This window comes from Podarcis filfolensis (genome assembly GCF_964270895.1).
Source record: "Podarcis filfolensis genome assembly, chromosome: 4".
Taxonomy (NCBI): Eukaryota; Metazoa; Chordata; class Lepidosauria; order Squamata; family Lacertidae; genus Podarcis; species Podarcis filfolensis.
The window spans coordinates 58,522,022-58,534,868 of NC_139607.1; the positions used below are offsets into that span (position 1 = coordinate 58,522,022).

The 12,847-nt window shown below is 40.3% G+C and overlaps 1 protein-coding gene across 3 annotated transcripts in view; it reads left to right on the forward strand.

Annotated features, from left to right (window-relative positions):
* The window catches only part of SAMSN1 (SAM domain, SH3 domain and nuclear localization signals 1), a 74,264-nt gene extending 65,742 nt beyond the window's left edge, over nucleotides 1-8,522 (forward strand). For all 3 annotated transcript variants that reach the window (XM_083611680.1, XM_083611678.1, XM_083611679.1), the window contains 2 exons: nucleotides 2,463-2,613; nucleotides 7,384-8,522. In XM_083611680.1, the coding sequence (XP_083467806.1) occupies nucleotides 2,463-2,613; nucleotides 7,384-7,583 (351 nt within the window). In that variant the 3' untranslated portion in view covers nucleotides 7,584-8,522. The remainder of the gene's footprint in view (nucleotides 1-2,462; nucleotides 2,614-7,383) is intronic.
* Nucleotides 8,523-12,847: the final 4,325 nt, after the last annotated feature.

Here is a 12,847-nt window from a genome sequence, read left to right on the forward strand (position 1 = left end):
AAATCCTCTGCTCCCCCTCCCAAAGGGTTGCTTGATGCTGTCACTGATTATCTGACTAGGGTTATGCATGTACAACTGACTCCTTGTGCAGACTAGAGTCACAGACAGTGGCGTAGCGTGGGTGGTCAGCACCCGGGGCAAGGCAAGTAATTTGCGCCCCCTAACCCGTGGATTTTAGTAGGGGCAGAGAGCTGCGAGTGCGAGTGCGGCCCCCCCAGATGTTGCGCCCGGTGCGGTCGGCCCCCCCTGCACCCCCCACGCTATGCCACTGGTCACAGGTGGCACATTTGCAGAATAGGAAAGTTTCTCAGATTTATATTGATGTTTGGTAACATCAATATACAGTAATATGTCTCTGACAATGTAGTTTGGGGGTTACTCTGTGAAATTAGATCCAAGCTCCCAGGTGACCCAGATCTGATGACATGCATAAAATCAATAATATATAATCTTACCACTTGTATTTTCTCAGCATTCAAAGCGTTTCACGTACATCTATTAAAATAGCTGCTTTGGTTGTCCTCAGAGGAAAAGGTAGGGTATATATTGTCTAAAATGAATGATCAGGTTATAAAATTGTTGGGGTAATCTACGATTCTCCGGTTGTTACTGGACTAAATTCCCACCACCTCCGACCATTGGCTATGCTGACTGAGGTTGATGGGATTTGAACAACAACTGGAGGACCATAGAGTATCCTCCCTCATTTTACAACAGTCCTATATGGAGGGATGTATTATTTCTTTGACTGTAATACAGAGAAAATAACAATAACCTGAACAAAGTGTTGTAAGGGTTGCTAAAATAATACGTGATACAAGCTTCCAGGGCTTAAGAAAGCTGCTGTATAAAAAAAACAATCAAATTGATATTTATATAATTAAGATTATTATTCATCAGATCTGAGACAACAAGTAGACATCAGGAACCAAATCTGAGCCATAGGCAAGGATATAAACCTATCTTGAAGCGGCAATTCTTTCGATGAACCTGTCAATTGTATACTTAATATTTCGTTAATAAAAATCCTTCACTCCACTTTCTTTATCACTAGAGAATGGTTTGTAGCTGATTTCAATGTAGTTCCTAAGGTATATACAACTTCCAGACATAGTATTGGTCTGTTTAACTAGGCATGTCCAAAGTCCGTTTTGGGGTCTAATCCAGCCTGCCGGTCGGTTTAATCCGGCCCCTGGGGCAGTTTATTTCCTGGGATAAAATCCTTAAAAAACCTCAACAACTTCAATCCTAAAAGAAGCCCAACAACAACAACCCTAAAAGAAAAGGTCAACAACTTCAACTTCAATCCTAAAAAAAGGTCAACAACCTTGCTTGGCCCTTTGGTTGGCCCCCAAGCCCTTCACTTCATCAAATCTGGCCCTCTTTGAAAAAAGTTTGGACACCACTTTTTAAACCATAGAAAAATATTACAGCATTGATGTAATGCAATATAATCAGCATTTTTATTAATGCTTCAGAATCACAGTGTCATTTTCTGTTGTTAATTAGTCCTCTTAACTTTGCACAGTAAGATACACAAATGCTTTTTTTTCACATGGACAGTCTTCAGAAATGTATGCCTATAAATATATAGCGTGCCACAAAATAAAAGACATGCCTGTGCTACTGCACTTTATGTTGTGTGCAAAAATGCAGTCCTGCTTGAAATGGCATACTTATAAATTATACTGGTGACATAATGATTTCCTCCTACAAACTAGATATAAATTTTTCTTTATATAATATTCAGCAATGATTTGTTTGAAAACTGCATTAAAGAGGAATGTAAATCAATTGTAAAGTAGGAGAAAAGGTATTCAAAGGGTTAGGTTTGCCCCAGCTTGCTTGTTGAAACCTTTCACTGAAACTGTAGGTGTATAAATAAAGAAAACCATATAAAGTTCTGAGTGCATTTCTAAAAAAAACTTGGGAATAATCTTGCCAAAGTGAAGCAGTTGTAAGGAAAGGTGCATAAAATCTTCAGATGAATCCTGAGTAGAACTGAGGATTGGGAGCTTCAGAAAGATTCTGGACTTATCCAAGCTGAAGCAGGATCTCTCTGGAGTGCTCTGAACCAAACTGGGGGCCACTGAAGCATATACGGAAAACACCAGAGTGGGAAGAGGGAGAGTTCTTTGTGACTGACAAGTTTAATCAGGGAACAAGTTTAGCTTCTGGAGGGATTACTATGCCTGCAAATGTCATTCAATTTTGTCAAAAGGAATAAAATGCCCCATTACTGAATGTAGCAGGGGGAAACCAAGTGCCCTACCAGAACAAGGCAGCCTGTTTTCTGAAATGCCAAGTCAGGGCCAAATCAGGGTTCACACCCCTGAAACACACACACACACACACACACACACACACACACACACACACAATTGCTTTTCTCTTCAGCGATACAATCAAAAGAGAAAAAACTGTCAATGGAGAAAATAACAGAAGTATGTTGTTTTTTTCAGGACTACTCATCAACCCTCTTACTAAATGGCTACGAGACTCTGGAAGATTTGAAAGATCTAAAAGAGAGCCATTTAATTGAACTTAATATTGAAAGCCCAGAAGACAGAACAAGATTACTGTCGGCTATTGAGAATCTGCAGGACTATGAAAGTATGTCTGAGGTTTCCATTTGGTATTATATATCGTCACTTTTATGTGTAAACCTCCAAGTCCCCTACCCGGGGGGGGGGGGGGGGACTGTGATGGTGATGGTGGGATCTAATACAGTAGTAGCCAACATGGTTGAATTTCAGCTCTTATCAACCCCAGCCAGTATGGCCAATAGTCAGGGCTAATTGGAGTTTTTTTCTGGCAACATCTGAAAGGTATCCCCTTATCTACCCCTGGTCTAATGCGCTACCATAGGTGTGCCTTTAAAATATACTTCCAGTCTGCCAACACTCAGCTTCATGGGATGACCCTGAGTTCTAGCTGTATAAGGAGGGAGTAGAAAAACTCCCAACTAATAGGGGCTGAACTGTCAGTAATTGATCAAGCTAGATAGTGTGCAGTCAAACTGACCCCAAACCACCTGAGCACCTTTTTGGTTATACAGAGGTAGGAGCTCCATAGGGCCAGGACCATGTATGTCTTCATGATGTCAGACGGAGGAATCTCTGAAGTAACTCCCTCTACCCCTAGAGAGGGAGATCTAATGCTTCCAAAAGGCCCTTTGATGCTCTTGCAGAAGCCATAGGACTGCAGGGCCCACTATCTGACTCATAGTTATAAAGAAGCTCTTAGCAAGACATTCTGCACTTAGCTTAATGCATGTATAAGGAACACTTTAATAAAGAAACTTGAAGCGGGTCTCAATGGCAAATTGATCTTTCCTATAGAACAGTAGTGTTTTCCCCCAGTGTAGATTGGTAATGCGGAAGATAAGAAAAACCTGCAAAGGTATGCAATGGGATATATTAGGTCATCCAGTCAAGTAATTATAATGAAAGAACGGCAGCCAACATGATCCTGGGGTTAACTCTTAGCAGAGTAACTAATTCTGCATGACCTTGGCAATACCATTGTGTTTAAGTCAACCCGAGTGGAAAATTGGGTTGAAAAAGCTGGACATCGTTGTTGTAACTAAATATTGCATCTGAAATCAACTTTCCAAGGTCAATATTTTTTTCTTAAATAGGCATGACTCTGTCTACTATAAATGATTTCCTAATTAAAATTGATTATCTGTACTGCTTAGAAGTGAGATGCATAATTACCCAATTGTACAAGAGAATCTAGATTCTGACCACAGAAATTACACTAAAGTGACAAAAATATAAGCATCACCTACAAATAGAAATGATCTTTTGTTGAGACTATATGGGAAAATTCCACTTAACATAAAAAGCTTGTCTTCCTTTAACAAAGATCCATAGCACTAGGGCTCCTCTTTTGAAGGTTTAGATGGCTGACTCACATATGGGCCAAATATGACTTGTGAGTTTTTTTCAGTTTCCCAAAATTCAGACAATTGGCCTTCCATTAGTTTGACTCTACAGGAAATAAATTACATCAACAATAACTTTATTTTTCCTAAAATAAATTCCAAAAAAGACTGACCCTGATCTTGTGAACAGGATTTGTACTGCTAAAAATCCATTGTGAATCCCTTCCATGTGAAGCCATGGCAAATTCAATCGAGCTCCCCACCCACAACTGATGACTTCACACCACCCGAGCAAATCTGCAGCTGTTATTATAGCTAAAAGATGTCTACTTTATTGTTATGGGTTTTATTACCAATCAAGGGGATTGAATTGTATGATGAAATGAACTTCCAGCTCTCAGACCACTTTCTCGAGAACTGAACTGACCCCAAGAATACAGCGACTAGAACATCATCCAGTGTCTTTATAACAATTGTGTTTTGGGTAATAAGAGCCCTTTACATTGTAAACCCATCACCTGCACAGTTTTCACAGTGAGGAATCAAAATGATTGTTGTGACTCACCACTGAAAGAATTGCAGGGCACAACTCTTGGGATTCTAAGAGCGCAGGTGGCCCATGACTACATGCCTGGATTTTCTGCACATAGAAAACTAGCATATCACTATGCTAGAATCCATCTCCCTTATGTGCTAGATTATGTGTCTAGGAGTCTTTATACTTGAGGAAAAAACTAAGCATGCAATCACTCATCTACAGAGTGTGCGTTGTATCCCAGCAGAACTAGCACATATCTCTATTTGGATCTGACAATCAGTTCTAAATGGACCTGCGGTTCAACTGAAGGACATATCTAGAGCTTCACCAGGGGATGTTAAACTCATGCATACAGCAATTATTCTCCAAACAAAGATCCTTTCAACAGCAATTTTCTTTATGAAGCAAGCCATATTGTCACAACTTCCATTGCAGTGATCTAGACACCTGTACATTTGCAAAGGCAGGTTCCAAGGGCAAAACAAGGGCAAAAATGGAGATAATGAATATTTATAGCATAGCTCTTGTCAGTGTGTATGCATCAGCCTTATATTTCTTCAATATCCATAGCCTAATCCTACAGACTAAAGTAGTATCAGACTATACATGTCAAAATGATGCATATCATAGACTGTGCTAACCCTATCTTAGACAACTCTGACTGAAAGCCATTTATCTTTTATGAAACTGCTATGCTTTAGGAAAATTACATGACTTCTAGTAGCTGATAAGATAGCATGTTCCGCTGATTCTGCAACATTTAATAGTAGCCCTTTAAAAAAAATTCTATCCTGGGCCTTTAACTAATATTTAACAGATTAAAACCAGCATCTGCCTTAAGTGGCACAACACTTCAAATCAAAACTTGTGCATTGAGTCACTAAGTAAGCTTGCTACTTTTGAAATTAGAAGATTGAAGATTGGCATTTGCTTCCATTTTCTGGTCTTTGGAGTTGTAGTCCTTTGGTATAGCAAGGTCTCAGTTTAGTTAGGGTCCCAGGAGTGGCCTGAAGGGACAGCTGATGCACTCCTGCTGGGACTGGGAGGAGTCTCCTCCACATTTGGCCAACAACCCCTTGATAGAACAGTTTGCATGGAGCAGAGGCAGCTCACTTACACCTCTTCCTAATGGGCTTTTCTGGCCCATAGGTGCTACAGTGCTGGCATTTCCTCCTTCCAAATAGGGCAAAGGATGAATTTAGCTGCTCCACAGGTTGATCCAAAGCTGATCTTTTGGAGTAAGGTGTTTGGGTTCTAGTGGTTCTACCATTGGTAAACTGAAGGACGGACTATTGCAATGCATTATCTGTTGAGCTACCCATGAGGCTCATTCAGAAGCTGCAACCTGCTTACAATTCTGCAGCCCTGTTGTTCTCAGGCATAGGCTACGGATACCTATATAAACACCTGTGTTGAAGGAGTTGCACTGGCTGCCAGTATACTACTGAATTATCTTCAAGGTCTTACTATTAGTATTGTTGTTGTTGTTTAGTCGTTTAGTCATGTCCAACTCTTCATGACCCCATGGACCAGAGCATGCCAGACACTCCTGTCTTCCACTGCCTCCCGCATTTTGGTCAAACTCATGTTGGTAGCTTCGAGAACACTATCCAACCATCTTGCCTTCTGTCGTCTCCTTCTCCTAGTGCCCTCAATCTTTCCAAACATCAGGGTCTTTTCCATGGAGTCTTCTCTTCCCATGAGGTGGCCGAAGTATTGGAGCCTCAGCTTCAGGATCTGTCCTTCCAGTAAGCACTCAGGGCTGATTTCCTTAAGAATGGATAGGTTTGATCGTCCATGGGGCTCTCAAGAGTCTCCTCTAGCACCATAATTCAAAAGCATCAATTCTTCAGCAATCAGCCTTCTTTATGATCCAGCTCTCACTTCCATACATCATTACTGGGAAAACCATAGCTTAAACTATACAGACCTTTGTCGGCAAGGTGGTGTTTCTGCTTTTTAAGATGCTGTCTAGGTTAGTCATTGCTATTATACTATTAGTATATAAAGCCCCAAAAGAATTGTGGCCAGTGCTCTTAAAAGATCACCTTACTCCTTATACCTCTGCCTGCTCTTTGCATTCTGACATTGAGGCACGTCTGACAGGGCTTGGCAGTGTTCGACTGCCCTCAACAAGGAATTGGGAATTTAGTGTAGTGGCCCTGGTGGTGTAGAACTCTCTCCGTAATGAAATTTAAGTTTGAAATCAAACTGGTTGCCATCTGTAATGAGGTGTTTTTTTAGGCAAAAACTTATAAATTGATTATTTATTGTGAAAATTATCTACTTTTTATAACTTCCTTGTAGGACGAGTCATTCTGCACTTCTGTTTCCTTCCATTTTGTATTTTGCTTTGATACTATTTGTCATGTTATTTTGGTTTTGAGATTCATACACTCCATTTTTGAATAGGTCTATGACATAGAAATGAATAAATAAATTTGGTGGAAGAAATCAGCCCTCCGTTTCTCTTTCCCCAACGGTAGATTGTGCCCCCTGCTGTTCCTGGAGCAGTGGTTTTTTTCACCTTTTGGGGAAGCACGTGCAACACTGGTTTTCACATATGATTCTTCCTACAGGGTTAGGATGCTACGAAAACATGCCATTTTTGGTTATGATTTATTTTCGACATTTTAAATTCCGCCTTCCTTCCCCAGAGTTCAGGGTTATGAGCAGAGTTCAACTCATGTTGTCCTTGCATCAATCCTGCAAGGTGTTTTAGGTGAAAGATCATGACAGGAGCCAAGGTCACCCAGTGAACTCTATGGTTGAATTGGGATTTGCATCCAGGCCTCCCCAATTCTAACTGCTACCCTACACTGGCTTTCTGTGATATGAATAGAAATTGGCTTGTAAGTTGTCTGGTGCCCTTCCTGCAGGTCGAACCAAAGCAGCCACATAACTATCAATCTTTTACTCAAAGGGATTTTTATAGCATATTGTTTCAATTTTACAGATGAACAAGACCAAGAAGCAGAGCAAGTGCCACAGACCTTAAGCCCTGACCTCAGCTTTAACAAGTCACAGTTAAATGACTGTCCAAGAGACTCTGGTTGCTACATCTCACCAGAAAATTCAGATAACAGCAAAGAAGACCTGGATACAGAGAACCTGCCTGACATGGTGCGGGCAATCACCATCACTGAATCAAACTGAAAACGGCTCGCATTTCCAGCATAGTGACTCACAATGAATTTGCCACTTCAGCAAGTGCATGGAACTGATCTGTTAGTCTGGGCATGCAATAATTGACAGTACCATGCATTATCAATGAACGTTAAGACTGGACAAGCCATTTGATTTCCATCTTTTAAAAAACTGCAAGAACAAATATGTCTGTTGAATCTTCTATATGTTTGAGCAATTGCATATGTTTGAACACTTGCATTTTTATACATTATTTGTACAGTAAACTGCTTTTCTATCATGTGAGAGTAACTAGATAATGGTTTATAGTTCCAAGATTGTTCATTTCCAAAAAAAATCTAAATATTGTAAATAGTGTATGTAATTGCTATTTTGCAAGTTATCTTATCCTTTGTATCTAATTATACTTCCTTCACCACCACCACCAAAACGCCACTGTGATTAAAATGTAGCCAGGCAAATATTTAAATATGAATTTTTCTTGCCCTGATTTCAACAGTGCAATGCAGAGTTAACTCTAATCATCACTTAAAACAATTTATATTGTCATAAAGTAAAGGAATGTTAATATACATAGAAATTAGACTATAATCGCACTGGGTAGTGTCTTCCAAATACTTTATGCATGTGCTCCTTTTTATAAAGGGTTTACTTATTCCTTTTGTTGTTTTCTTTGTAAACAAGTGAAAGGAGAGTTATTAGAAGCAAGTTATTTTCTTTTTCTTAATTCTCTATTTCAAACCCTTCTTCAATGTGCTTAATATAAACATAGACATTCAGAAATTTCTATTTATTAGTGAACAGTCAATTACAGGTTGAAAAATGAGTATATAACATTGTCTATCCCTCAGAGAACTATCATGTCTGCATGTATCTTGCAATGAAGTTTTTTCCATTCTCTTCTTAAAAGTACTCTCCTTGAAAAATAAACCAATATCACTGAGTCCATTTAATTGTTAATGTTTACATTTCTACCCCTATTATTTATACTAAATATTTTTCAGAACATTTTATTCTGTATTATAACAACATAGACAACGTATAACAACATATTCCATATTATAACAACATATCAACATAGAAGCTCACATGTCACAATATAACCCCCATTTTTAAAATATATAGTTTTAGTTACAAATTGGAATTTATTTAATTTGTAAGGTGCAAAGCAAAACCTACTAAAGATGGGTGAAAAATATGGTATTCTGATCTAAAAATGGTTCAGTGAACCTATATTGTTCATCAGTCTGTAGAAGATCAACTCCCCACTGCAACTTCTGGAATCCATTCTGGACTCCAGAGGCCCACTAGTGGACTCCGCTAATGAACTTGCCAGAAGCTGGCAGGTTCTGACTTTATCAGGGGCTTCCATGTTGGCATGGAATATGTTCTTTTCTGTGGTTCTCTTATATTTGGAAGCCTGGAACCAATTTGTGGTAGAAGTATGCAGATGCCTTTCACACAACTGTTGTCTTTGCAACAAATTCCGTTTGGAAGAACTAGTGTGAATTGCCCCATGTACATGATTGCAAGTTTCCAAATATTAAAGCAATAACCAAGGGTGATATGCAACTAATTTTGTACTCGGAGTAGAACCACTGAATTTAATGAACATGTCCACATTAAGTCCATTGAGCTCAATGGGTCTAATTTGAGTAAAATGTAGTTGACTGCCACCCGTAATAAAGAATTAATACCTGGTTAGTATTACCTGAAAGAAGTAGAACCTGGTTAACAAGGTGCTAACTTCCAAGCTAAGACCCCCAAAAGTGAATTCTGTATTAGAGCAGGATGTGAGATATGGGACTGCACAAGTTACAATATTTTCAGGTGCACACCAGGCAAGGAACAGAGGCTGTGATCCAGGCATAGGCAAACTCGACCCTCCAGGTGTTTTAGGACTACAACTCCTACCATCCTTGACCACTGGTCCTGTTAGCTAAGGGTGATGGGAGTTGTAGTCCCAAAACATCTGGAGGGCCAAATTTGCCTACGCCTGCTGTGATTGAAGGGTGCAGTTGTCGCATCCCCGCACCGCCCTCCCCAAGCGGCCTCGCAAGGCTCAGATCTGGGGAGGGTGGTGCGAGAAGGGCACAACTGCCATTCAGCTTGGGGCTGGTGTCGCTCCAGTGGCAGCGAGGGCTGAGTATGAGTGATGGGCTCCGTTTGTTCTCTACCCTGCCCCTGGCATGCATGCACACACATGTGTGGGCACACACAGCTGCCCCAGGCAGCATGGAAACACACTCCACCACTGGAACTAGTGGTTAGCAAAATCCACTTTTTCCCCAATACCCCAATGCCCTGGTCACTCACCATCCCCTGCTGTACACTGTCTATTCCAGCCACTTGCAATATTTTGGTGGAGCCAGTATTGGAAAACAGACCTAAAGGATGTGGGTAGAAAGCCATTGTCAGACTAGGACTGGGAGAACATGATTCAAATCTCCGCTCAGCCATGAAGGTCACTAACCTACTTCACAGGGTTGTGGTGGTGATTAAATAAGGAAGGAGAGAGCCATGTTTGCCACCTTGAGCTCCTTACGAGAAAAAAGGTGGGATATAAATGCAATAAATAAAATAAATAAAAACTTTGAAATAATTATAGTCTAAACCAGGAGAACTTAGCTTGTGCAAATAGCACCAGCACCCGAAGCATTAAAATGAACAGGGGAAGAAAAGTGCTTTATTGTTGTGGAAGTAACAAAGAGTTTTGATATTAAAAGCCAGCAGTTCTCAAAAGTTATGTTCAGCATTTAAAATTCTACATGAATTGATTAGCTCCACACTGTACAGTACCTTATAATTTCAAACAAAAGCCTAGGTACTACTCATCCAATTAAAACCTACTCAACTGAAAATCCTATTTATCAGAAACAAATGTTTGTCCTATCTATACCGTCAACAAACTATTCACATGAGCGGCTAGCAATAAACAACAGAAAGCTGCACAATGAATGTCAATTAATGCAATTTGCTTTTCAAATAAACTTGCTCTCTATGTGCACAGCGTAAGTACTGTCCTGTGTAACCATTATATAAAGGTCAATTAACTTCAATTCTAGTTAACGTGCTTATACTAAAATAAACCCAGCAGAGAACCTTTTTTTTTTCCATTCTGTGCCGCTTGGTACACAAAGAAGTTGAAAACACTTTTCTCCCAGAATACCCCATGTTTCATGTTATAGATCATTCTGAAACACACACAGTCTTTGGCATCTACTGGGTGCACTTTTCTGTAACTTTAACATAAGATTTCATTATCTGGCACATCATATAACCATGTCAGGAAAGCAGAGGTCCGCAGTCTGTTGGCATACAAAGACTTTAAGACATGCACATTAATCCAAGACAATGCCAACACCTCTCTTGAAGTTGAAATCTTTCCTAAAGATAGCCCCAATGCTTTCAAGATTGTAAATGGGTTTTATCTTTGGCCTCAGAATGTCAGCATTTATAGCAAAAGTCAATCAAGTGCTTCCTTTGCTTAATCAGGAGGAATATTTGCCATGTAATGGGCAGCTTTGGAAGCCCTTGTGTGGAATTATGCAAGCAGCACTAATTGAAAGGCCCATCAGTGGTTTAGAAATAATTGAAGCAAAAGCAATTGGTTGAAGTCAGGAGTATTGGTCTGGGAAGGTACAGAACCCTATCCTCGCCAAAAAAGAAAAGGGAAAAAGGGGAAAAAGGGAAACTGTAAAGGCAGGTAATTTGAAAGAGCATTTGGTCTGACTGCTGTGTCATCATTAGCTTTTCTGCTGAATCTTTGTTTCTTTAGATCAGCAGTTTCGAAATGTTTTTTCCCCTACAGTGAACCACAGAATTTTATTTTATATTGTTCAAGAAACACATGACTTCTTTCAGCATCTGGTGTGCCCTTGCCACGGCCAAAGTAATGGTGACCTGGCAACCCACTTCCAATCTTCCTTTGGTGGGTACAAAATTTATTATCTGAGATAGTATTAGAGCCAGTTCATACAGCCATTTTTTAATTCAGTGAAGTCAACCCAAGTCATCTTTTCCAATACTTGGCACGCTAGCCTACCCTTGAAAATGTAAGACCTCTTCGCTCATTTTCTGAATGAAGGGTCAATGTGGATACAAAGTGGGTCTGTGGGATGTACATTTACCTCCCCACCCCAGAAGTCACAAGGTTCCTCTGGCCCCTCCCAGGTGGAGGAAAAACTTCTGAAGTGAAGTGCCTTTTCTATCAATGTAGCCTCCCTGAACTGTTTGGTACAGTGCATATTTAAACTAAACTATGGAATTCACTGGACGCAGGTGCCGCTGTGGGTTAAACCACAGAGCCTAGGACTTGCCGATCAGAAGGCCGGCGGTTTGAATTCTCGTGACGGGGTGAACTCCCATTGCTCGGTCCCAGCTCCTGCCAACCTAGCAGTTCGAAAGCATGTCAAAGTGCAAGTAGATAAATAGGTACCGCTCCAGCGGGAAGGTAAACGGTGTTTCCGTGCACTGCTCTGGTTCGCCAGAAGCGGCTTAGTCATGCTGGCCACATGACCCGGAAGCTGTACGCCGGCTCCCTTGGCCAGTAAAGCGAGATGAGCGCCGCAACCCCAGAGTCGGCCATGACGGGACCTAATGGTCAGGGGTCCCTTTACCTTTATGGAATTCACTATGACAAGATGCAGTGGCAGCTACCAACTTGGATGGCTCTAAAGGGGGACAGACAACTTGATCAAGAATGGGTCTATTGGTCATGATGGATATGTTCTACTTCCACTGTTGGAGAAAGTATTGCTGCAAATCACAAGTGAGAAGAGTGCTTCTGTGATCATGTCCCATTTACAGGTTTCTCATAGGCATCTGGTTGGCCCGTGTGAGAACAAGATGCTGGACTAGATGAGTCTTTGATCTTATCTTGCAGGGCTCTTTTTCTGTTATTAAAATGACTAGGAAGTTACATTTTTATATGTGTTAGAAGATCACCAAATGTTTATGATTAAGTTTTCGTATCTTAAACTTACATAATACATCATGTACCCGAAAGAAGTCCCAAAGTGATTTACAAAACAATAAAATACAGAAATACAATTGAAAATCCATTAAAACTGTGCAATACAAAACTGGTTTACTACAGAGAAAGCCTCTGTAAAAGAATATCCAGATGGGTTGACTTAGCTATGTAAAAATAAGCATGAGAGCAAGACTTCAAAATCAGCATGTTTTTACAAACACCTGCAGTGTCTTATATAAACCCTGACACAGAATCCTTTTCAAAGAAATCAGTGAAACTGATTCAGGTCAGTGCTTGG